The sequence below is a fragment of the Cydia amplana genome, chromosome 22, assembly GCF_948474715.1.
Source record: "Cydia amplana chromosome 22, ilCydAmpl1.1, whole genome shotgun sequence".
Taxonomy (NCBI): Eukaryota; Metazoa; Arthropoda; class Insecta; order Lepidoptera; family Tortricidae; genus Cydia; species Cydia amplana.
Genome location: NC_086090.1, coordinates 5,803,411 through 5,828,138, shown reverse-complemented (window position 1 = coordinate 5,828,138; position 24,728 = coordinate 5,803,411). Strand labels below are relative to the sequence as shown.

General features: G+C 37.1%; 2 protein-coding genes across 2 annotated transcripts in view; both read left to right on the top strand.

Moving 5' to 3' along the window:
* The first annotated feature begins 222 nt into the window (after nt 1–222).
* LOC134658309 (uncharacterized) lies at nt 223–10,634 on the top strand. The gene is made up of 7 exons (XM_063513940.1): nt 223–298; nt 5,759–5,842; nt 6,100–6,170; nt 8,872–9,054; nt 9,470–9,682; nt 10,040–10,241; nt 10,495–10,634. The coding sequence occupies exons 1-7, from the start codon at nt 289–291 to the stop codon at nt 10,572–10,574; spliced, it is 843 nt and encodes a 280-aa protein (XP_063370010.1). The 5' UTR covers nt 223–288; the 3' UTR covers nt 10,575–10,634.
* Nucleotides 10,635–14,607: 3,973 nt separating this feature from the next.
* The window catches only part of LOC134658290 (uncharacterized), a 30,764-nt gene continuing 20,643 nt past the window's right edge, over nt 14,608–24,728 (top strand). Inside the window, exon 1 of the mRNA XM_063513899.1 lies at nt 14,608–14,777. Coding sequence (XP_063369969.1) covers nt 14,732–14,777 — 46 coding nt within the window. The 5' untranslated portion in view covers nt 14,608–14,731. The remainder of the gene's footprint in view (nt 14,778–24,728) is intronic.

Sequence of the window (24,728 nt, the reverse complement as noted above, 5' to 3'; positions counted from 1 at the left end):
CATAATAAATTATTCTATTCCTATTCTTTGTGTTAAATACTTATTTTATTACAAATAATTATAGCGATTAAACATTTTCTGCGTAACTATTTGTGACTCAGCAGTACCACAAAGGTATCAGTGTATCAGTATGCGTTTCGTTTGCATGGCAATGCCAGTCTGTCCACTACCTCGATACATTAACTGTGTCATTATCATTAGTTAAATTGCTATTGTTAATAGTTAATTTAGTTTTAACCTGGTTTTTGTGTTATGGTGTTGTGATTGTGTATATATAAAAATTCGAAAATGATTAAATGTGAGTATACCTACTTAAGTATCAGTAAATACATTATAATAATATGCTTATAAGTTGTCTTTGAACTTTTATAAACTTTAGTGGCGTGATTAGTTTGTTTATTTGAATGCAACAAGGTATTTTATAAAAACAAACAAACATCTCTATCTCACAATTAACATGTAGGTATGTACCTAAATACAATGTTTTTGTGAGGCAGCTTAAAAAAAACTACTTACTTACTGCATTTTTGGGACGTCCTATTAGGTCTTATTAGATTATTTTCACATTATTTCACAATAACACGGGATTTTTCAGAAGAAAGTTTTACACTGCGCATGCCCAAAGCTTTAGTGCTTTGACGAACTTTCCCAGTATATAAAATCTAGATACGATGGATAGTTGTTAGTACGATCCGAAATTTATGTAGTCCAATAGACTACTAGACAATAAGCATTTATTTGTGATTGTGATGTAGTCTAAAATATTTATTTAGAGTGTACCTATAATGTATTATTGAACTGCTTGTGGAACATATATTTATTGTCCGAACGAACTTTTTACTTTTGAGTTAGGAATTAATTAAAAAATAAATGTAAAATTTTACTTACTTAAGTGGAAATTAAGTAATAAACATGCATCAAGTTTCTGGTAAGTTAATTCCGTAGATTTTTTTTACCTATAAAATGCCTTCGGCTGAGGATAGATTAGTAGAGTATTTTACTTATGTATTATAATTAGGTATATTAGGTAGGTATGTAATACCTCTATGTTCTGGACCAAATTAACATTACCTAAAGTGGCATGAAAGATATATAAAACATGAAAAAAAAGCGGCCAAGTGCGAGTCGGACTCGCCCATGAAGGGTTCCGTATTTAGGCGATTTATGACGTATTAAAAAAAAACTACTTACTAGATCTCGTTCAAACCAATTTTCGGTGGAAGTTTACATGGTAATGTACATCATATATTTTTTTTAGTTTTATCATTCTGTTATTTTAGAAGTTACAGGGAGGGGGACACACATTTTACCACTTTGGAAGTGTCTCTCGCGCAAACTATTCAGTTTAGAAAAAAATGATATTAGAAACCTCAATATCATTTTTGAAGACCTATCCATAGAATTAGATACCCCACACGTATGGGTTTGATGAAAAAAAAAAATTTGAGTTTCAGTTCTAAGTATGGGGAACCCCAAAAATTTATTGTTTGTTTTCTATTTTTGTACGAAAGTTGTACCAAGTTTCAACAGTATAGTTCTTATAGTTTCGGAGAAAAGTGACTGTGACATACGGACGGACAGACGGACAGACAGACAGACATGACGAATCTATAAGGGTTCCGTTTTTTGCCATTTGGCTACGAAACCCTAAAAAACAGTTAAGGTAGTTTCATACGCCTTCCTATAGGTTATCTTATCATATACCTAGATAGGTAGATATCTTACCTTAGATAGTATATCGCATTTTGTCCAATAACCTCAAACTATCCTTGCTTTTCTGACAGGGGCTTATTTTAAATTTACGATATACTGTTTAAATACAACCAAACATACATGCAATTTCATTGTTTTGTAGCTTGTATTTTTAGGTAGTATGACGTGTGTAGAAGTTAAACATTTGTATAATTTTATGAACAGATAGTACGTTCAAATAAAACACAACTTTTGTTATTCACATCGCAAGGGTGAAAACAAACTAGTTTATGCCTGAACTCTGATTACGAACTTATGTGATGTATCTGGAGGTCAATTTATACTGGGGAGAACTAACATTCGCGACAATCTGTTTTAAAAATTAGAATTAAGTTCAGTAGCTGAAGAATAAATTTAATGAGACTTTAAAATAATACCAATTATTATTCACCGAGCGATGCGAAGAAGCGTTCTAGGCCTTCTAGCTTAGCTTGCTTTCGTATTCGCATTTCTTAACTGATTTTCTAGAAACTTTTTGAACTAATTCGATACCTACCTAGCTAATAAAATTGTAAAATTTTTGTGTCGATTTTATTTTGGTATTTATAATCTTTTTTTAAAATAGCGGAGATACGCGGTTTTATTAGTTATTGTTTTATTACCTAGAATGCACTAGGCAAATGTATAATAACACGTTATTAGAATATAAACAAGTCGCGGTACGTATGTCAACATGATCAAGGTCCAACGGTAAACTATACCTATCATACGCTATGAGTACCTATACATTATGTAGATATTATCTTAGTAGTTTGTGAGGTATACCGTACACCTACGTCTGTTTTAGTTGCATGTTGTAAAAAGTCATAGTGGTCATAGGGACTATTCCGTCCTTGACAATAGACGAGTGTTCAGATATTAGTGAGCACTCACAGAGTGAGGTTAATCAGCAATTAAACTTATCATTGAATGTCATTAATGGATAACCGCGGATAAGTTAACCCCTTGATCTATTTATAGCACATGTACATACTCGTATATATATCCAGGCTTGATTATGGTAATCTGATACTTAAAAGCTAACGCAATGACGCACTGTTGTAAAGTGATCATGTACCTAGTTGTAGCGTAATGATTTATTGGACTGGTGAACTATTGTATAGTGGCTCGGAAGTTTACATATTTATTGTTGAAAGACAATATCAACCATTTTAGTAGAATACGCTGTGCTCTTATATACCTACTCTCTCTGTAATTCGCTCTCGCTCTGTAATTTATTTATTAGTTACAATGACATAAAACTTGATCTTCGTTTCATAATGTGTGCCGGGCCCATAACCTAGGTATAATATATTATTATCTTGGGCCGGTCATTGACCGAAGCGTAGCGAAGGTCTACGTTTTGACTCGGGCATTTTGCTTTTGTATGTCCGGATGTTCTCCTCTTCAGGTCGCAATTCTTAACCGATTTTCGTGGAATTTTGTGACCGAATTCTATGACATTTTTTTTTGTCGATCCGGTTTTTGGAAATTTTTCAAAATGGCGGAGTCGTGATAGCTCTCGCCTAAACAAATAGTCGTATCGGTATCATAAGAGTTTTTTTTTTTTGAGATATGTTTATAGATTAAATGGCCTGAAATTCAGAAAATTCGTATCGCTGGTTTTGACGGTATTTAGATATTTAGTTTTTACTTGAGAATGAGTAGCTAAATTTCGTCAGCTTTAGAAAGAACTATAATAGCGTATTTTGTAAACGTTCGCTTTTTTTGTTTGCATCGGCAGGTCCCTGGTTCCATCCCCAGTAATTGTATACTGCTACATAACTTTTTGTATTTTTTTTATACTTAAATTTCGTATAGTTGTTTTTTATTTTATTTTTTTATTTATCAAGCGCGGGTTAAGCGTATTAGTTTAATTTTTGTTTGTACCTTGATGTAGTTTTTAATTTTTTGTGTTAGTTTATGTTAATATTTTCACGTTGGTAGGTGTAGGTATGTCGTGTCATATTAATGTATCTTTACATTAATATGACACGACATACCTACACTTAAATGCATCACAAGTGCATCATGCAAGTGCAGCGAACGTTAGCACGTTTTATTAGCGCTCATTGAGGCCGACAGCCAAGGCTGTGCAAATAAATTAAGCCCAATCAAAACTTACCTATAACCTATAACTATTTTACTACGTAGCACACTAATTCCCACTGAATACCTTAAAAACTAAGTATGTAAGAAAATTACAAATTACTCCATGTGACCGTATTACAAATTGAGAAAGTACCTACTTAATAATATATGATGGCAATGGCAGTATTGGCAGTGTTATTTTGTTTTAGTTCGTAAAGAGATATTGCTCAGTGTTATGTAGTAGGTGCTCAATATTATCAAATGTGTGAGATATAGGTTGTAATGGCCTTTTCCTAGCCCAATTAGTGCCTATGTATTTATCTTTTGTATATCATCTATGTACAATGAAAGTAAAAGGAAAAGGATTTTAGGAATATCGAGGGTCAAAAAAGTTGAAAATTTGTCAGATATGAATGCAGAATGAAGCTGCAATGTCAATTATGAAACTGTGGGTTTCTTTTAGAGCGGTGATAATTGAGTAAAATTATAGTTGTTTAGTAAGAGATAAAAATGTAAATGAATGCCGATTGAAACAAAAGGTTAATGTCAAAAATAACGGAACATACTCGGAAGTTTCCGGAAACTTACACGAGAATTTAATCAAGTTTCCATTCAGAATGATTTTCCTTTGATTGAATGATTTTCCTTTAATATTTTGGCAGGATCGCGCGAAAACTCATTTTAAAAAGCCATGTGGAACATGAGCTCGCCTCAAAACGAACTATTATTTAGTTTTTCACGGTTTTTATCTGACAATCTGTTATAAAATTGAACCGTAGGTCACGGTCCGTATATAAATGACTCCATCTTAAAGTAAGTAGTGCATTGTGTTAGAGATAAGAATAGCGGAGATAACAGCAGTCGTTCACACAACGGAGTTGTGAGCAGTCTTCAGTTGCCGGTTTATTGTAAGTTTCTGAAACTTTCATTTTATACTCTCCGTTAGCAGTTAGTTTTTTTTTTGTTTTGATAATGCTTGAAAACACAGTAAATGTATAAATGGCAGACTTTAGGTCTGCATTCTCAAAGAGTTTAGACGGCCAAAAAGAAGAAGGTTTCTTGCAACTTCGGAAAAGAAAAGTTATTTATATTTATGTGCAGAGATTTTTATAGGTTTAATTATTTCTCCGATCTTTTGCCGATTATACAATTTTTTAGACCTGTATGTAGAACACAAACATAAAAAATAATTAAGTAAGTATCTATCATTAAATTGTTGAAAAACTAAGGACCTTTATTTAGTGGAATTTTAGGTGTTCGATCACATTTTTTTTCGGAATTTTATATTTATATTAATTTTGTATCTTAGGTTTAGGATAAAGTACTTAATCTACATGTTGGTTACTTTTATGAATACCTAATTGAAATAACTAAAACACGTAAACAACACAATGTCAGTAGATGATGTAATGTCTTGCCGACACACGTGTATTAGTGACGGTTATTTTAGTCCCAAGCGTTTATGTACTAGGTAATTAGTGTTATTACATCATATTACATGTAATGTAATCATAGTTTCTTAGTGTTGTTAGAGTACCTAATAAATATTACTTAAAATGCAATTTTTTATTATTATTTTCTAGAGGGTTAATTAATCGAAGAATTAAAATTTTAACCTTTAAACTTAAGTCTCAGTTAAATTTTTTCATGACACTGCACTTGATATAAACGTGTAAAAATGAAACGACTTAAAGTTTTGCGTAAGCCCCTTAACTAAACAGATTTAGGTACTATGACTTAAGGACACTGAAATACAACGTGGTATATCGCTGATATAAAATGTTTACAAGTAAAATAAAATTATACTTTACATTTTCGCAAGACCTACTGTTCGTTTGTTGCATCTTTACCTATATACCTAGTACCTATTGTGTACGTTGCATATGAGTGTTTGACAACTTAACTCTGTGTACCTAATTGTATCTGTTTGCTTCAGTTTCAGTGTCTGAAGCCATGAAGATTGGGTTCATCGGGGGCGGCCGCCTGGCCTTCGCTTTGGCCAACGGGTTTATTTCTGCAGGTAAACTCCAAACACGATCATTAACAGTAAAAATCATCAAAATCTTGTATACTCTTGAGTAATTGGCCGAGTGAAGCGAAATTCTCCTGTTTGGACAAAATTGCTTTCGTAAGTTTCGTATCTTAGTTCTTACATTACATTAGAACACTGTCTATCTATGGTTTACTATAGTAGAAAGATTATTGTTTGAATACTGCTATCAACGACACATTTTAAAGTGAGTATATATAATCACTAATTAAATTTGAATCTTTCAGGGCTAGCGAAACCTGAAGAAATCACGGCTAGTGTTCACCCTGCTGATACCGCCAGTGCTGAAGCGTTTAAGGTAATCATAATATACTCGTATTTATGATGTTATCATATCATAAGAAATACAGGCATGTGTTCCGTTAAATAAGTAACTTATGTGCCCCAAAGCTGTACGCCGGCGCCACTTTGCGCAGATAGCCAGTAGAGGTCGTGAGCGTAGTGTAGACTACCTGCAAAACAATTTGAAAACCAATCAAATATGTACCTACAGCATAACAAAAGTTTAAAAAATACGATTTACCAAAGTGCATTGCATTGCACACTACATACGTAGGTAGATATGTGTTTTATAGTGTTCGTTAATAAGTAAACCTTAAGATGATAACTATTTGTGTATCTCACGTGATAAAATTACACGCAGGTAATATATAGCTACCTACATGATGTACTAGAAGTGTTTTAAATAAATAAACAACATAGACAATACAATATTAATCCCTTAAGTCAGATATTACTTGCAACTCTACATGTTACGTCTTTAATTCAAGCATTCTTGCACAAGTGTCATCAGGATCCACATATCTTAAGTGCTACTTGTGTTTAAGTATATTGTTACATTAGTCGGTCCCTTTGATAGGTACAGTCGACGTCAAAGATATGTTTACATTTTTCGCCTTATTACAAAGGAGTAAGGTGCAAAAGTGTAAACATATCTTTGACGTCGACTGTACAAGACAGTACAAGTACGTACAAAATATGTCGAAGAAAACTTTTTTAGTACAAGTGGGTATGAATAAAGAGTTAAAGGAAGGTTATCACCATGAACCTATAATATTACGGACAGAGTTTCGCTTACAACACAACTGTGATTCCAACATCCACCAGTTTCATAGTATTTACGCGTGACACACACACATTGACAGCCCACATCCACCAGTTTGCCGTCAGACGAATCGAAACGTCATTGAAGTAAACATGTCGAAGAAAAATATAAAATATGCCGGTATGCGTAGTTAAATCCTGCTAGAATTGTACCGGTCGAAAGAAAAAAAGTCACGGAATAACTTTTCATACTTAAGTTTATCAATTAGTACGTAAAATCACGATAATTTGTTGTTTATAAATTATCAAACTGCAAAACAGGAGTGTGACCAGGAACATGAATAGGGTAATTTCCCGAAAGTAGGGTGATTGATACCCTTCTTATTAAATCATTATGTATTAAGAGATCATTTAGGTAAATGGTTAAATTATTGATTGTGCATTTCAAACTAGGTCGATATAGTAATTTCCCGATACTAAGGATATTAGACGCTTACATGCATGTTTGATAGTTAACGTTTGTTTGTTATGTATTATAATTTTTTTGTTGAAAACCATATATGTTTCAAGTTAAATGTATAAATTAAAAAAAAAATGACGAATTGATTTCATTACGATGCTAACTATCATTAGGTATTGAAAATAATGTTTGCACAAAGTAATTGTACAATATTGCGCATTTTCAAGACCCATAAAATCAGATACGTACACACCGTTTTTTATTGACTAACGTAAAACTGCCCTAATTTTTTTATTTGAAAACAAGGACGATATTAAAAATAATTGTTTCACCATTAGGGGAGAATTTGTGTTACATGGTAACACTCGTCTAAACGCACACATTCAAACCGTCCGCCATTGCAGTGTCACAGTTTGTCTTAGGTGACAGTCCGTCCGTAATATTCTAGGTCCATGGTTATCACTTTTGATATCGCCCGCTGAATGGATGTAACACTGTTTAATACCACCTACCTATTATCATGATAGGAACGTCTATGTCTATACGTAGACTTATTGCGTTGTATAATTTATGTAATTTACGAGTATGGAGATATTGCAAAATTTGTAAAGATCCAACAAAGATTTTCTCATATTGGCAACAACTTGGCATCATCCATTTCCGGAAGCATCATTTTTAATGGACGTAGCGAGAATCTAATAGCTGCAGAGAAATAAATATATGGGTATTTAAATTTCGCTAAAAATGAAATCATGTCTAGAATTTCGAGAAACTTGCGTTAAATTCTCGAGTAAGTTTCAGAAACTTCCGAGAATGTTCCTGCATTCTTGGGAAAGTTTGAGAATGTCCTGCAACTTGCACATTGTCAATATAGATAGATACCTACACAAATATAATAATCCGTATCATCACACGAAGCTCCGGTTATAAAACACGTGCACGGCTTATCAAACGAAAATAGAGCAAGAACTAAACAAGTAGGTAAAGAAAGATAAAATCTCATCAACTTATGATTGAAACTTGATTGTAATACGTACATTACGAAATCATTATCAAATAAACAAATTGTAAGTCAGACAATATTTTTCAAATTAAATAGGCAATATCTAAGTAAAATAATAAAAGCGTGTTGGTAGTCGCTAGTTGTATTGGTTTTCACTTTTCAGATACTATAGGTATACGTGGTGTCTCTGACCATGGGGCTTTAAATCCAGGGCTTGATTTTACTCGCTAAACTGAACTACTTTTACTATGGGACCAACCCTAAAATCAGGGAAAATTTTTTGGCTTTTCCATAGAAAACGTTGACATCTGATCAGCCAAAATGTATGAAAAGGTAAAAAAAAATTCGGGATTTCCGGGTTGGTGCCATAATAAAAGTAGCTCAGTTTAGCGAGTAGAATCGAGCCCTGGATTTAAAGCCCCATGGTCAGAGACACCTTGTATATCTATATATATATATACAATAACTTTGACATCTTGTTCGCTATTCCAGGGTCTGGGCGCCACAGCCATCTTCGAGAACAAGCCAGTGGTGGAGCGTTCAGAAGTGGTGATAGTGTCCACAAAACCAGAAGTCGTGGGGCCGGCGCTGCGCGAGGTCCGCGATCTGCCCGCTTCCAAGGGAAAACTGTTCATTTCAGTGGCCATGGGCGTGTCTACGGCTACTATTGAGAAGGTGAATGGGATTTTATGCATCCACCGTTAAAATCTTCGAGAGTAAGCCGTGGATAAAGCTCCCAAAAGAGGCGAATGACAAGGCTGGCCCTTTGGGACGCTCGTGACTCGGGACATGCACTTCGAAGATCAAATTTTTCATAATTAATGCACTGGCGTAGAATTTACTACCCTTAATTTTGATGGAGTTGACTAAAAACTCTTTTTGGCTGTCCAAACATGATACTATAAAGAAAGTAAATTATTAGTCAGATGATCATGGATGCCTTTGTTCCTACAGGAATTGGTCCATCTTCGTGGCATTGCTTGTGTTTAACTTATTAATCTAACATAACAACAGCCGCTTACTGGCTCGAAGATGTTAATTTATCTACGTTCTACGTTCCTACATGCTATCACAGAAATCTCACTTCCAGAACCTTCCAGCAGAAGCACGCGTAATCCGCGTCATGCCGAACACCCCCGCCCTTGTCAAAGAGGGCGCCGCCGCGCTCAGCCGCGGAGCCAAGGCCACAGCTGAAGACGCGAAGTTAGCTGCCCAGCTGTTCAGGGCTGTCGGGAGCTGCGACGAGGTCCCGGAGTACCAGATGGATGCGGTCACGGCGTTGAGTGGCAGTGGACCTGCCTATGTGAGTGCTCATCGCGTTTCATAGCAATCAATTATATCAGCCAAAAGTGCATGTAAGTATGAGATGAGAATTTAACCGCCTCCTTGATGACTAGCAATAGCAGCTGCTGAGAGTTGTGGACAAATGCACAGGCAGAGTACTTTAGTTACATACCTACACAAAGGTATATCACCTACAAATCGGACTAAGTACCACCTTACAGATTATTGTCTCGATTTACAAGCACCTAACAACAAAAAATAGTGGCACACACATTATCAACTCAAAAAAGCACCAATTTAATTACAAAATTTAGATTTCGTAAACGATCTCTCAAATATAATCAACATCGACTTATCAATAACACCTTCATTTCAGGTGTACATGCTCATAGAATCCCTGGCCGATGGCGGCGTGCGCTGCGGTCTCCCCCGTGACCTGGCGCTCCGGTTAGCCGCACAAACCACCCTGGGAAGCGCCGCCATGGTCCGCAATGGTGGACATCCTGCGCAGTTGAAAGATAACGTGACCAGCCCTGCTGGCTCTACAGCTGACGGGACTTATCACTTGGAACAGAATGGTAAGGTCCTTTGCCAACCAAATGGTAAAAAGAGTCTTCATATATAGATAGAGACGTCCCTATTTGGATATTCAAGATGCACCAATGACCATGTAATGTGTCGTGTGATTTTCTTATGAGTAATCGCTAGTAGTTTATATGTGCCGCATCGAGCATATCGCACACCAAACGACTACTTAATATTGTAAAACCTGCAGTATGCTTATCTACCTACTTATCTATGTTTACTAAAATATTGTTCTTCTGGTTTCAGGTTTCCGATCAGCCGTCATCGGCGCAGTCAAGGCTGCCGCCGATAGATGTAAAGTTGTCAACGAACAACTAAACGATTAGGAACTGCTTTTAAAGATGTGCCAAATGAGCCTTACACGTTATATACTTTACGTTAGAGAGAATAAAATTTCTCATTATTGAATAAAATAATAATAAAGCTAATTGTTAATTGTATAGAGTCGCGTAGGAGTAAAACGATCTGATTTTTGTGACGAATATACAGAAATATATTTTATTTTGTTGAATATATTGTTTTTGTTCTAATCCAGTGGTTCCTAACCTTTTCAGTCCGGTCACCCCTATGACTAACTAGGGAACCTGATTTTACCCCTCCTCCCAATGGTAATAAAAAAATAAAACGTGTACGTTTGTTGTATTGTTATACAGGGTGCTTCCTGTAACAGGAGCAATAAATTAAACTGTAGGCTGTACTCCTCAAACTCCTGTTACAGGAAGCACCCTGTATTAGGTTAGCTTATTACCCCCGTAAAATACCAGTTTTACCCCCACGGGGGTAATTACCCCCAGGTTAGGAACCACTGTTCTAATCTAACACGAAGCAGGGCGTTTTCTAAAATAAATATCGAAAACCTGATTCTTTCAAATCTGGACATTCTTGGGCTCATTCTACTCAGAATCGGCAACACTCTCCATCCTTCCATTAAAAAAAGTTGTCCCAAAATGTCCATTCCATTACGTCACGTTTTATTATGAGAAATTGTTTCACTTGTATGGACACGACGTAGTGGAATGTACAATTTTCATACAATTTTTTGGGACAAGTTTTTTTATCATCAGGATTGAATAGTGATTCTGAGTTGAAAGAACCCAAAAACACCAGTATCTGTGAGAATCGGGTTTTTAATAAGTATTTATTTTAGAAAACACCCAGCAACTTTCCTGTACTTTGGTGTATAATGTATGAGGCACAGAAAAAGCGAAAGAGGAGCTTGCCGAGCTTGCAAAGCGAAATTCTTTTAATTAAGGCGGTTGCTAGCGTTATCTAAACCGTACAATACAACTAAATAAATTATTTTATATTAATTTTAGCGCCATCTATCCATAAATTATGGAGTTATATTCAACTTTGATAAGCACGCCATCTAGTTCTGTCCTTTGTAAATTCATTTAACCATAGACAATCATTGGGTCGCGATTAATACTTTCGAAATATCAACCAATCACGGACTAGTAAGAGGGCGCTAGTTGCCAAGACGAATTTGACTTTGACATGTCAAACAAAGCGAGTTTTTCCAACGGCTCCGGTGTACAAACGTCATTGCTGTAATGGCGAAGAAATAAATTGCATTCGCTGCGAACATAGTGAATCCGTGACCTTGCGTCGTTATAATCAATTGTGTTGTTGTTATTCTTCGTTACAACCGGTGCTTCTGTTTACATGTGATCAATTTTATCATTCGTTGTATACTTGTAGCGTTACGCCGCTCGATCTGGCGAGTGTTTTATTGGATTCTGAATAGGATGTGAGCTAGTGTTATTGAAGATTTAAGCGGATTGAATGCTCCGCGGATTTGCGCGTTAAACTGACCTTTTGTTTGAGTAGAGATCGGCCCACGCCTTAATAAACCGACTCCTACGCTGAGCCTCTGATGGCAACTCTTACAGTATATCCTTACAGTGGACCAGAAATGTGGACGAAAATACTACTCCGACTATAGTTTATAGTTCTCCGTGTATGTTATATTGTAAGTTAAAGTGTTAATCGGTCTTAAATCGCCGCGTCGGCTGTTTGAAGTTGTCGTGAAGAAGAGTTGTTTAGTGTCAACAATCAAGGTTATTCATCGAAGTCCCGGATTTTTAAGAATATTTTGGTAAGAAAAAATCTATTTATATCGTCCGTATAAATTAGACCACAATTTTCTCTTAAATGTCCAAGTTTAAAACGTATTATTTAGTGGTTTTTCTAACTAAAAAACGTGAGTTGTAGGTTTGCATTGATTGCTTAATATTCGTTCGCAAAAAACTAAACTTTCTAACTAGTTATCTTTTAAGGAAACATGACTGTATGTTACAAATCCACTTACATGCAACCCACATGTGCCTGATCTGTAGGTAAACTGTACAGACCTTGATTTATCTATATAAACATACAAATTATACTTAATTGATAAATAAAATTGCCAATTGATGCATGATTACTGATAACCTGTTTATTAGAGAGCATTTGGAGGGCGGGTATTCAAAAGATAGGTTATTCAACTGCACAATACAATTCTTTGTTATTATATTTATCTGATAAGCAGTGATTGGTGATTCAGGTGTCATTAGGAGTAAAAGATAATGTTTATTTTATCTGTTTTAAATGTTTTTAGTAGATCATTGTATTTCAACACTTAAGCAGGCGTGTCTCACTCCGCGATTTCGTCGCTTTGCTACAGGTAGCTAAAAGTAGATCCGTTCAGCTCCAATTTTGGGGAAAGCCATAAGCCGCGCGTGGCGCTGTCGCCACCTAGCTGCTATATCTGTGCTGATCGTAACAGACGCGTTTTGTTAGAGAGTGAGTCTTCTGTACTTAGTACTATTATTCATTCTGTGACTTAAGGCAACACACAACACAACTTTATAATACTTAATGTATTAAGAATTAAGTATTGTAAACAATTCAATTGATATTACTGTCACTGTTGTTAGGCTAATTTAGTGTCCCACTGCTGGGCAAGGGCCTCTCCTTGTTTCCTCCACTTGACCCTGTCGTTAGTACATTCCTAGTACATTCCCGCCAATCCGGATAAAATGCTTCACAGTTGTTACGCCATCTCCTTTTCGGTCTGCCTTACTGACACATCTGGTCTGTTTTAATGACATACTTATAGAAAAAGATCTACTAGGTTTTACAGCATTGATAATTAGTTTAAATACTTACAGATCACTGATAATGATGTCTTACCATCGGCAGGATGTTATTATTTTTGTTTACAAGGAAAAAAAAACAGCATATTGTGTATGTAGTAATTTTTATGGTGTTAAAAAATGTGACATACCAACATTATTTAATAAATAAACCTAGTTGAATGTTTTATGAATGGATGAATGAGTCATGCTTCATTCACAATAATGTAAACCCTTTTCATGTTTATTATTAGTAATATGATATCCACAAGTAAGCATAGAGTTAATTGCCTTTTAGCAGTAAAAGCACCAGTTAGGTATGTAGTTATGTTCAAGAATTTATTACTTTGTTACAGTAGGTATGTTTATTTGTAAGGCTGCGTTTCAACCAGAGATGTGGAAGGATATGTTGCGAGGGATGTGTTTTAACCTGTGGAGCGCCCAGAACCAAGAATAGTATGGAGTTACCATCACACGTGTCTTGCTTGGTAGGGTGCTCCACGGGTTAAATAACCAATAGAATCTCTGCACGCTCCATGAGGTAGATTTTTGAAGTGATTCTATTGGTTCTTAATAAGTACATCATCATCTTCCGCGCGTTGTCCCGGCATTTTGCCACGGCTCATGGGAGCCTAGGGGTCCGCTTGACAACTAATCCCAAGAATTTGCGAAAGCAACTGCTGCTGACCTTCCAACCCAGAGGGTAAAGTAGGTTTTATTGGGATAAGGATGGAAACCTCACGAGGTTTTTATTTCACCGAAAAGCACCTGGTAAATGTGTGTTGTTGTCATCAAATGATATTTCGTACATAAGTTCCGAAAAACTCATTGGTACAAGTGGTTCTTAATAAATAAATATGTCCCTTGCAATGCACATCCTCACACGTTTCTGGTTGTAACACAGCCTACAGATAATTAAACTTTAATATATAGCATACCTACATACACAATATCTTTGTATCAAAATGGAACACTTATTGAGTCATTGGTGTATATAAAAGAATTTTCTATCAGATTTTTTATGAAGTTACTAAGAATATTTTATTAATACATACATATTAGATATTCTTTATAATTTTATTTTTAACTTTCTTCCTTGTCAGGTTAACAACCTAAGCTCTACAATTTCAAACTCTACATAATAGATAATAACATATAAAAAAAACTCAATGTTTAACAAAACAACTTAAAAGTGAAGTTGATGTTGAAAACTAACAAACAAATTATTTTGTTCCAGAATAAATCAATCAATCAAGTTATACATAAGATTTTACCCCGAAATCAAGCAAATTGAAGAAATGACGCCTGACTGATCAGAAACCATCAAGATAAGGAAAACAGCAGCATTCCTGTGCTACAAAGTGAGAATGGATGAAAGTGATGTCATTATATCATCTACGGAAATCATAAAAGGTAACTTACTATTATTTATTTATTTATTTGTATGGAATTTTTTACAGAGTCGCTTAATAATCGATTATAATATAATGTTTAGGTCCCACAAGGTCGCTGTGCCAGATTAAACTATAACAGAGATTAACAGAGCAATATTACCTATTGTTTTAATTACCTTCCAGTAGTTCCTTACAGAAGAATGATTATTCTGTAGGTTTCTAACCATAACAATCATATTTATACTTACACGTATTTATGCGACAGTTTAGGTTTAACAATATAATGCAATGTTAAACGTTCTTTAGCGAATTCTGTTGAATAGGTATAGTGATGCAAGTTTCTCGGTTCGGCGGTTAGTCATGTCACATAAAATCACGTATTGCATGTGGGTATATATTGCTGTATGTAATAAATTATTCAGGTTCAAGTAAGATAACAGAATACTAAGGAATTTTAAGAAATTACTTATAATACCGCTAGTCTTCTATAGGCAGCATGCAACGAGACTTAACTATAGTTCGTTTTTTTTAGCATTAGTAAGAAAAGACGTGTCTTTTAAATGAAAAACGCTTTTTAAAAATCGGTAACTATTACTTATGAAAGCAAAATAATGTAAATAATCGTATATGATTCATAATTGTTACCTCCTTACTTGCCGTGACTTATTTTTAAAAAGTGTTTTTCAATAAAAAGACACGATCTTTTTTCTAATGCTAAAAAATAATGTATTACAAGATAAATAATTTCCATGTACAGTCGACGTCAAAGATATGTTTACATTTTTCGATATAATTTAAAGGAGTAAAGGGGGTAGTCGTGGACTAAAATTGAGAATTCCTTTTAGGGTTCAAGCAAATTTGTTTCTTGAAATTGAAATGTTCAACGTAAAGTAAAACTTAAATGGCTTATCAAGTTATCAGTTAAAGTCAAGAAAAATTAAAAATATAGACGCCAAAAAAAGTTATACACCTATTACCTACCTTAGTAAGTACATATGACAATATCCAGTATATTCACACACATTAGAGAGCTAAATACAACATTATGTTCCTTTCCTAGTTCACTTCCTGATCCTGACTCTAATATATATATTTTCTTTATTGTAACTATCTTATCTAAGGCTCATTTTTGCATAAATAACCACCTGACTTTCGCCCTTTTGACTACATTCTCAGTATTCGCGCAGAAATGCCACAACTAAGTAAATAGTGTAGGTGTTAAAAACAAGTGCCGACCTAGCACTCATTCATCACCTGCCAATCAATTATGACCACAGTTCCATCGACTTACGGTCCTCCTTCATCATACAGCATTACAAACTTAGCTTTTCACCTGGTAAAGTCTATCAGTAACTTTGTCTCATATAGTTTTGTAGAAGTGCACGATGGATGTTGCAGTTTCTGGCTCTACGTATAAGTTGGTCGCGATCCGACCTTCACGGTTCACTTGGGCCTGATCCAGTGTGAAATTGCCTCTGCATATCTTGTTTAGATTTGTAGCATAAGTATGGGATCTCTATTATTTAATTAAGGAAGTTACGAACAATTGTAGGGTCCCTTACTTAAACCTTGTTTGCATTTACAAAAAAAAAACTTAAGTAAAGTCATGTACTTGTACTCAAAGGTATCTCTGCGATAAGGGATTTATTTATAGCAGAATATCCCAATAAATGCAACGCGCCTCTCTAGTGAGGCAAAGCTATGCAGCAAGGATCGCCAAATGCCTCACTGATATACAAAAGGATACAAAGTTGTCTTTATTTACTGTATCTTAACTTTCATTATGCATACTGCATACAAGTGCTTATTGCTTACTTCTTTTAAACTCGAAGACCGCTAAAAAGATAATCATTAATTTAATATGCAAATACCATTATAATAATTAGGCGGTTTTCACACCGGCATCGCAATCGATTGCCGCAAGATTTCGAATTTCAGGATTTTTTACCTTGATTTTACGAACTCGATAACATCATTATAGTACATTCATTACCCGAGCACTCGTATCGTTCGTTATTATACCATAAAACCGAATTACAAGACCACATATAACCGCGAACGAAACACGAATAAATATTGCCTTATTTCCTATGCGAATCTGAGCTTATAACAAAAACGAAGTATGTAACTTTATTTAAGTATTCTGCCATCGTAAGCTCGACTTTATAGGTTAGCAAAGTAGTCATAGAATACGTCAGAAAGGCCCCGCATTGTGTGGTATAGGTACACGGGGTACACCACAGGCAGGGTTGGGCAGTATTTCAATTACATGTATTTGAAATACGTATTTGAAATACGTATTTGAAATACAAATTAGTATTTTGTATTTGTATTTCAAATACTACCTCAAAAGTATTTTGTATTTGGTATTTCAAATACTGCACTCACATGTATTTAGTATTTTGTATTTCAAATACTTCAAGCTTCAAAATACATTTCTATAAATACATTTTATTAAATTCTATAATCCTAAAATGTCTAATCTCGCACAAGCTGAGAGCCGACCGCGAACCTCCGATCCAGCCGAGATACAATTTTCATTGGCTGGATACTGGATCTATATTAGGTCAACTTCTGCGGGGAACTTTTCGTTTAAATCTAGGGGATAGGGTCATTGCAGTAGTTTCCGTCCATGCACTAGTTTTCGACGACTTGACGGATTATCAAATATATATTTCATTTTTAATTTACTACTTTTTGCGAAATCTTCATCTTCCTCGCGTTGTCCCGGCATTTTGCCACGGCTCATGGGAGCCTGGGGTCCGCTTGGAAACTAATCCCAGTAATTGGCGTTGGCACTAGTTTTTACGATAGCGACTGCCATCTGACCTTCCAACCCAGAGGGTAAACTAGGGCCGTAATTGGAATTAGTCCGGTTTCCTCACGATGTTTTCCTTCACCGAAAAGCGACTGGTAAATATCAAATGATATTTCGTACATAGTTCCGAAAAACTCATTGGTTCGAGCCGGGGTTCGAACTCGCGACCTCCGGATTGCAAGTCGCACGCTCTTACCGCTAGGCCACCAGCGCTTCCTTTTTGCGAAATATCATTGTTATATGTAGACAGATATATTGCTTAGACGCCTTAGACATAAGGATTGAAATCAGTCCAAATTTGTGCAGGAATGTAGGTATATATTCAAATTTCGTCAAGTGGACGTAAACTAGAGCTGGACGAAAACTAGCGCAATGACCCTATAAGTTTATATGAAAGGATATTCGTTAACGTTAAAACTAAATGCTAAACAAAAAAATAAATAAAGGTATATTTTGTAATTGAAATACATTATTTTAAACACTGTAATTTGTATTTTGTATTTCAAATACTTTTAAAAATGTATTTTGTAATTTGTATTTCAAATACGTGGAAGCCAGTATTTTGCCCAACCCTGACCACAGGAAACACTAAAGAAAAAAGTCAGATTTTTTTGTTGATAAATTAATTTACATAAATACAGGGTGATGAATATTGACAAACGTGGCGATTGATTTCATAGATACTAGATTAAAAAACCCCAATGCGCGGTGACTGCCTGTCGCCATCGATTAATACAGTGTTCTCTGACGTAGGTATCGCACTTAAGTCCCCTTAGAATAAAGTGGTACAACGGAAAAGCCTAACGAAAATGGCTCTTTAAATAACTCGTTGGTTCTTAAGTTACGGACGTTATGAATGTTATGATTTACGCTATCACAAAAAGGTTATGTCGTGTTCTTTAGTTGGATTTCCCATGCTAGCCCAATGCGGATTGGGGACTTCATATACACCTTTGCTGGCTGGTGCGAAAAGATGTATTAGGATAGTAGTAACACCTATATGTAACATTGGTCCAGGTAGCAATTGTCACGTGAGCCATTATCCCCTTCATTCGCCACCATATGCTATATCTAGTATACCTACCTACAGCATGATCTTGCCTTACCTCTGCCCAACTTCAAACTTCTAGTGTTTAGTTGAGAATTCTAAAAAAAACCTGACGCAATCCTGACAAAGGACCAAAATCCATGACAACATGTCAAGGGAAATCCTGACATGTCCGCGGAAATCGTGACTTAAGGCCCAAAAATCCTGACATGTCCGGGGAAATCCTGACGTAAGACCCAGAAATCCTGACATGTCCGCGGAAATCGTGACGTAAGACCCAAAAATCCTGACATGTCCGCGGAAATCGTGACGTAAGGCAACCCTACGTAGAAAGTAGAAAGCGAGGGGTTGAAGGCGGTGGCCCTATTTTCTTTTCATCAACACATACATAGAGTAAATTTCATTGAACGCGACCGCGTTTATTGCGTTGTCATCGAAATCACGTATGAATAAGAATAGATCCATTCCAATCAATAAGTTGGAAGTAGGACAACCTAAACGTACCTACACCTTTAAACGTCTTTCGATAGGTTTAACAAATTCGCTGAAATTAAATGTAAAGGATAGACTTATTTAGTAGTTAGACCAAGAAAAGTCTGCGACGATTTTGATAGCACACGCAGTGCAAGTGTTGTTTTAAACTTCTATGAAATTATGACGTATAAATAACACTTGCACTTGCACTACGTATGCTATCAAAGTCGTTGCAGACTTTTCTGGGTCTAACTCTAGTGAGTTAGCTTTGTAGATATCTAGGTAATAGTGCCAATATTTAATTGATAGTTGGTTACAATATTTCGTACTTCGAAAGCCTTATCATTAAAGTAGGTACACACAATAAATAGACAAAATCATCAAAAATACTTAAAACTAAGAAATATACTAGAAATAACCTTAACTATAAATACAACTAAACCTACACATAAAAACTAATCAAACAACCCACCCCGCATAGCCCCCGATGCAAAGGTGCCCATCACGCTTGCTGCGTTGCCGCGTTGAACCGCGATGGACAACCTCTGCGCCAGGAACGACCCGGAGCGGGGGTCGAGGCCTCTCTCCTGCAAGCGACGCCCCAGCTCCCCGAGAAAGGTTTTCGCCTCCGCGCACCAGCACCCAGATGTCTCCACAGCCAGGGGAACGAACAAGTAATTCGTTAGCCCCGAATACTTGTCCCTCTTTAGGGACGCCGCCTGCTCAGCGGCTGCTCCTGCCGACCGCACAGTGCGGCCAAGGTGCGTGGCGGCAAATGTGCTGACGCAGGTGGCGTCCCACAAAAGGCACTTCCCTTTCTCCCACGGCACCAGAGTTAAACCGTCCGGCCTTTTGCCATCTGACCGACTAAGGCCCGGCGGCTCCAGCACACACGGGACATTGGCTGACACCAACGCCCTTCGAACAATGTCGTTCAACGCGTGGTTCGAAAGTCAAACAATATTAATACCTTTACTAATTCCTTGTATGAAGTACAATCGGCTGCAGATATAATTGCCTCCCCTTGCAAAACCCTCTGTCTGAACCTGACTGTACTTTGTACACCGACTACCACTAAAAGCTTATAAAAGCACCGGGATATATTTTTAAATGTTGAGTGCTTCCATAATAAATATATTGATACATGTAGGTACCTATACCGTAATGTTGTTTACTACGTTGGTATATTCTCTCTCGAATCTATTTATAATTTAACTTGTGTTATGATCGTGTTTCTGTTTTATTCATCCTTGGGTCCTAAGGACCCTGTCAAAGGAAATCTTTGGTTCACGGAACCAAAACTACAGGGTCTAAAATTTTGAAAAAAACTACACAAACAAAATAGTTCTTTACCTATAGATGACAGGAAAACCTATTAGAAATGTGCAGTCAAGCGTTAGTCGGACTTAATTACTTATTTTTTGACCCGGCCCCTACTGGGGTTTTAAAGACATTTCATTCATGTTCTTCATAAAAAAATACATTGTTAAAAATTGGGCAGGAACCCTTGGAACGCGACTCCGACTCGCACTTGACCGGTTTTTAGGGTTCCGTAGCCAAATGGCAAAAAACGGAACCCTTATAGATTCGTCATGTCTGTCTGTCTGTCCGTCTGTCCGTCTGTCCGTCTGTCCGTCTGTCTGTCCGTCCGTATGTCACAGCCACTTTTCTCCGAAACTATAAGAACTATACTGTTGAAACTTGGTAAGTAGATGTATTCTGTGAACCGCATTAAGATTTTCACACAAAAATAGAAAAAAAACAATAAGTTTTTGGGGTTCCCCATACTTCGAACTGAAACTCAAAAATTTTTTTTTCATCAAACCCATACGTGTGGGGTATCTATGGATAGGTCTTCAAAAATGATATTGAGGTTTCTAATATCATTTTTTTCTAAACTGAATAGTTTGCGCGAGAGACACTTCCAAAGTGGTAAAATGTGTGTCCCCCCCCCTGTAACTTCTAAAATAAGAGAATGATAAAACTAAAAAAATTATATGATGTACATTACCATGTAAACTTCCACCGAAAATTGGTTTGAACGAGATCAAGTAAGTAGTTTTTTTTTTATACGTCATAAATCGCCTAAATACGGAACCCTTCATGGGCGAGTCCGACTCGCACTTGGCCGCTTTTTTCTTTAGACGAAATTGCACGAATAAAGTATGTTTTCAGCAACTTATTTCCAATTTTCACAAAAAATGAAACCAGATGTTGCAAACAACAGAATTAGTAAACTTCCACATTTCATATTGCTTCAGTTGAAATAAAACGTAGGCAATTCGATGGAAGTTGCCACCATTTCGTTTGAACAGGCCGTTTCGTACAAAAACTTGGAAATTACATGTCTGTAGACGATTGGTTAAGTTTGGATGGGTAGCGTGAAAAACTTGATACCTCGCCCCTATCACCTAAATATATTTTGTCTCTGTCTGTCTTGGAGAATAAGTTAGCGATAGCGAATCAGTTTCAGAGCATGAAAATCATAAGAAGGTTCACTTTAATAATAAGCGATTAAGTTCAGTTCAATATGATTCTTAGGTTTTAACTAAGAGGCATTTTGGAAGTTAGAATCTATATTTACTTACAGGATATAGGTACAGTCGTCATCAGATACATCGGAGCGGCCGAGGTGCCTAATAATATTTGAATAAGCACTCTAACGCCTTGACATTAGAGTCGGATTCAGATATTTGTGAGCACCTTGGCCGCTCCGATGTGTCTGATTGCAACTCTACCTACACCAAATACGCTTACATGTATTTGTATAGCAATCTTTTATGTTTTTTAATGTTTCCTACGCCTACAGATTGGGCAATCCTTTGACCACCATAACATATGTTTTACGTCAGAAAGATGACCTATACCATACATCATCGTCCATCTCTTTATTCCAAACCGTTGAGCACACGTAGGTTGCTAGTGACCTGCAGACTATATTTGGCGTGCGACCATTTCAGCGTAGGCGTTTAAAATGACAACTGCCTCCTCTGTTAAGATACTCTGCGGTCTCTACAACAGTTTCAGGAGTCGTAAATTTAATAACGCAACCTTATCCGCTTACGATCGGTGTTCATTTAAAATGTTCGCTAAGTTTTAATGGCTGGGTTATTTAGTGCGTGCATGCGTTGCGGTGAAACTGTTTCTTGAAAATGCTCAATACTGAAGAATATGATTTTAAATGACTGATATGAGGTTTTTAATTCGCTGAGATCTTTTCCGTACCCAAAGGGTAAAAACGGGACCCTATTACTAAGACTCCGCTGTCCGTCCGTCCGTCTGTCACCAGGCTGTATCTCACGAACCGTGATAGCTAGACAGTTGAAATTTTCACAGATGATGTATTTCTGTTGCCGCTATAACAACAAATACTAAAAACAGAATAAAATCAAGATTTACTTAAGTGGGGCTCCCATACAATAAACGTGATTTTTGACCGAAGTTAAGCAACGTCGGGCGGGGTCAGTACTTGGATGGTTGACCGTTTTTTTGCTTGTTTTGCTCTTTTTTTTGTTGATGGTGCGGAACCCTCCGTGCGCGAGTCCGACTCGCACTTGGCCAGTTTTTTTTAATGCAAGAGTCTCCTATTTTCGAAGACGGTTAAAACCATAATGATAATATTTTTTTAAGTTTTGTTTTAATACTTTATAGTTTGTCTCATTGGCATCTAGTCAGGTTGGTAATGAGAACCTCAAGAAATAGAGGGAACTATTCGAAGATTTTTTTTAACATTTGTGTATTTGCTCTCGAAAAGCACCATTTCTTGAAGCGGACCTGCTGACACAGCATTCTTTTTTACATCATATCCTAGTCCTTTCCTGCTCAGTATCATCATCATGAGGCATTTAACATCTTGACCGATGATTTAAGCAGCGTCTAATACGTCTCTCGTGACTGCATAAACCGATCCAGAACCGGCATTGCTGGTAATTACATTGCAATACATTTACGCACATCACCAACACTCTTAACGGTGCAACGGTCCAACGGTGGACCTTATGCCTTTTGTAATAAGGTTTACTAATTGTCAGTTAACAGTGTGGGCGATGGTATCATTGAACCTGACCTTTCGTAAAACTTATTGAAACGTGATAAAGTCTATTAACAGACTCTTTCGTGTTGCTGTTTCTACCAAAGTATACTTTTGTTGGGAGCCAATTATCATCCGCCCACCTCAAAACGTTCCGCTAACCTTATACTGAAGTGCAATGAAGAGCTATTAGTTCAGGCATGCGATGAGGCGCGGCTGAGTGACAGCGTGACCTTGAGTTAGGTAACTAAAGTAATTCTTCCTTACCGAGCACGGGCCTCAGGGGCTACCGAGAAAACCGAAAATCGCAAATTTCGGGGATCTTTCTCTTTTACTTCAGTGAAGGTGTAATTAGAGTAAAAGAGAAAAATCCCCGCAATTTGCGAACTTCGATTTTCACGGTTATAGCCCTGAGGCCGCGGGCTGGACGCACGCGATCGGCGGCGCGGCAAGCGGGGCGGCGGGCGGCGACCACCGCCCAGCTCGTGCGAACCACTAGTATGGCAAAGATAGTCGTCTCTTATCGTCTGTTACAACGCCTGTCACGTTCTAACAAGTGAATAAGTGCGAAAGTGACACGACAGGCGTGCAGGCACCGAGCGACACGATCAAAATTTATAGACTTGAAATGAATATCTTTCAGATGAAGACGCTAACCGCGCCGCCTGCCGCGTGCGTCCATCAGTCCGCGCTCTATAGCCTCGAGGCGAACGGAACTTTAAACTGAAGTGCAGTAAAGAGTAATTAGTTTAGGCATGCGATGAGGCGCGGCCGAGTGTCCGCGTGGCCTACAGTTACGTAACTAGTGTGATTCCCAATCCTTACCAAGGGCGAGTCAAAAATCCAAAGGCTTCGTCACACAGGCGCGTTTTCCGGGCGGGGCGTGAGCGGGGCGCGCCGCTTTTACATATAAAACGCTCACGCCCCGCCCGCAAAACGCGCCTGTGTGACGAAGCCTTAAGGCTGATGCAAATAACAAATTTTAAAGTAAAGTGCAGTAAAGACCAATTAATTTAGACATGCGATAAGGCGCGGCTGAGTGTCAGCGTGGCCTTGAGGCTAACTAGAGGCATAATTCCACTCCCTTACCGAGGAAGGGCGGTTATAAATTTCCCGGCCTTGGTTCAAAATATCGAGTTTCTTTGTCAAAATAAAGAAAACGTACAATGCTCTTTAAATAAAGGATTCCATTCCAGGAAAGTGTCGTTTTACCACTTCTGATAAAGCTAAGAAGCCCATATTTGGCATAATAACGTTTGATAACTTAGCTTTAAATTAAACGTTACATACAGATTCCTGCAGGTTATTAAGGTTAAGGTACCTGCTATACGCGGCATGTCCCCGATAAAGTAAACCTTTTTGTGGAATGCCCCTAAACTATATATACAACTAGAAGACAGAACAGGCCGCGTTGCCCGGCTTTACTGTTATATGCTTCGATATCCTACAAACTACAATTTCAAGTTTCACTAGTATGACCCAAAACTACTTCTAGCCTCCTTCAATGATTAAAGGTTCCGTCACACAGGCGCGTTACCCGGGCGGGGCGTGAGCGTTTTATATGTAAAAGCGGCGCGCCTCGCTCACGCCCCGCCCGGAA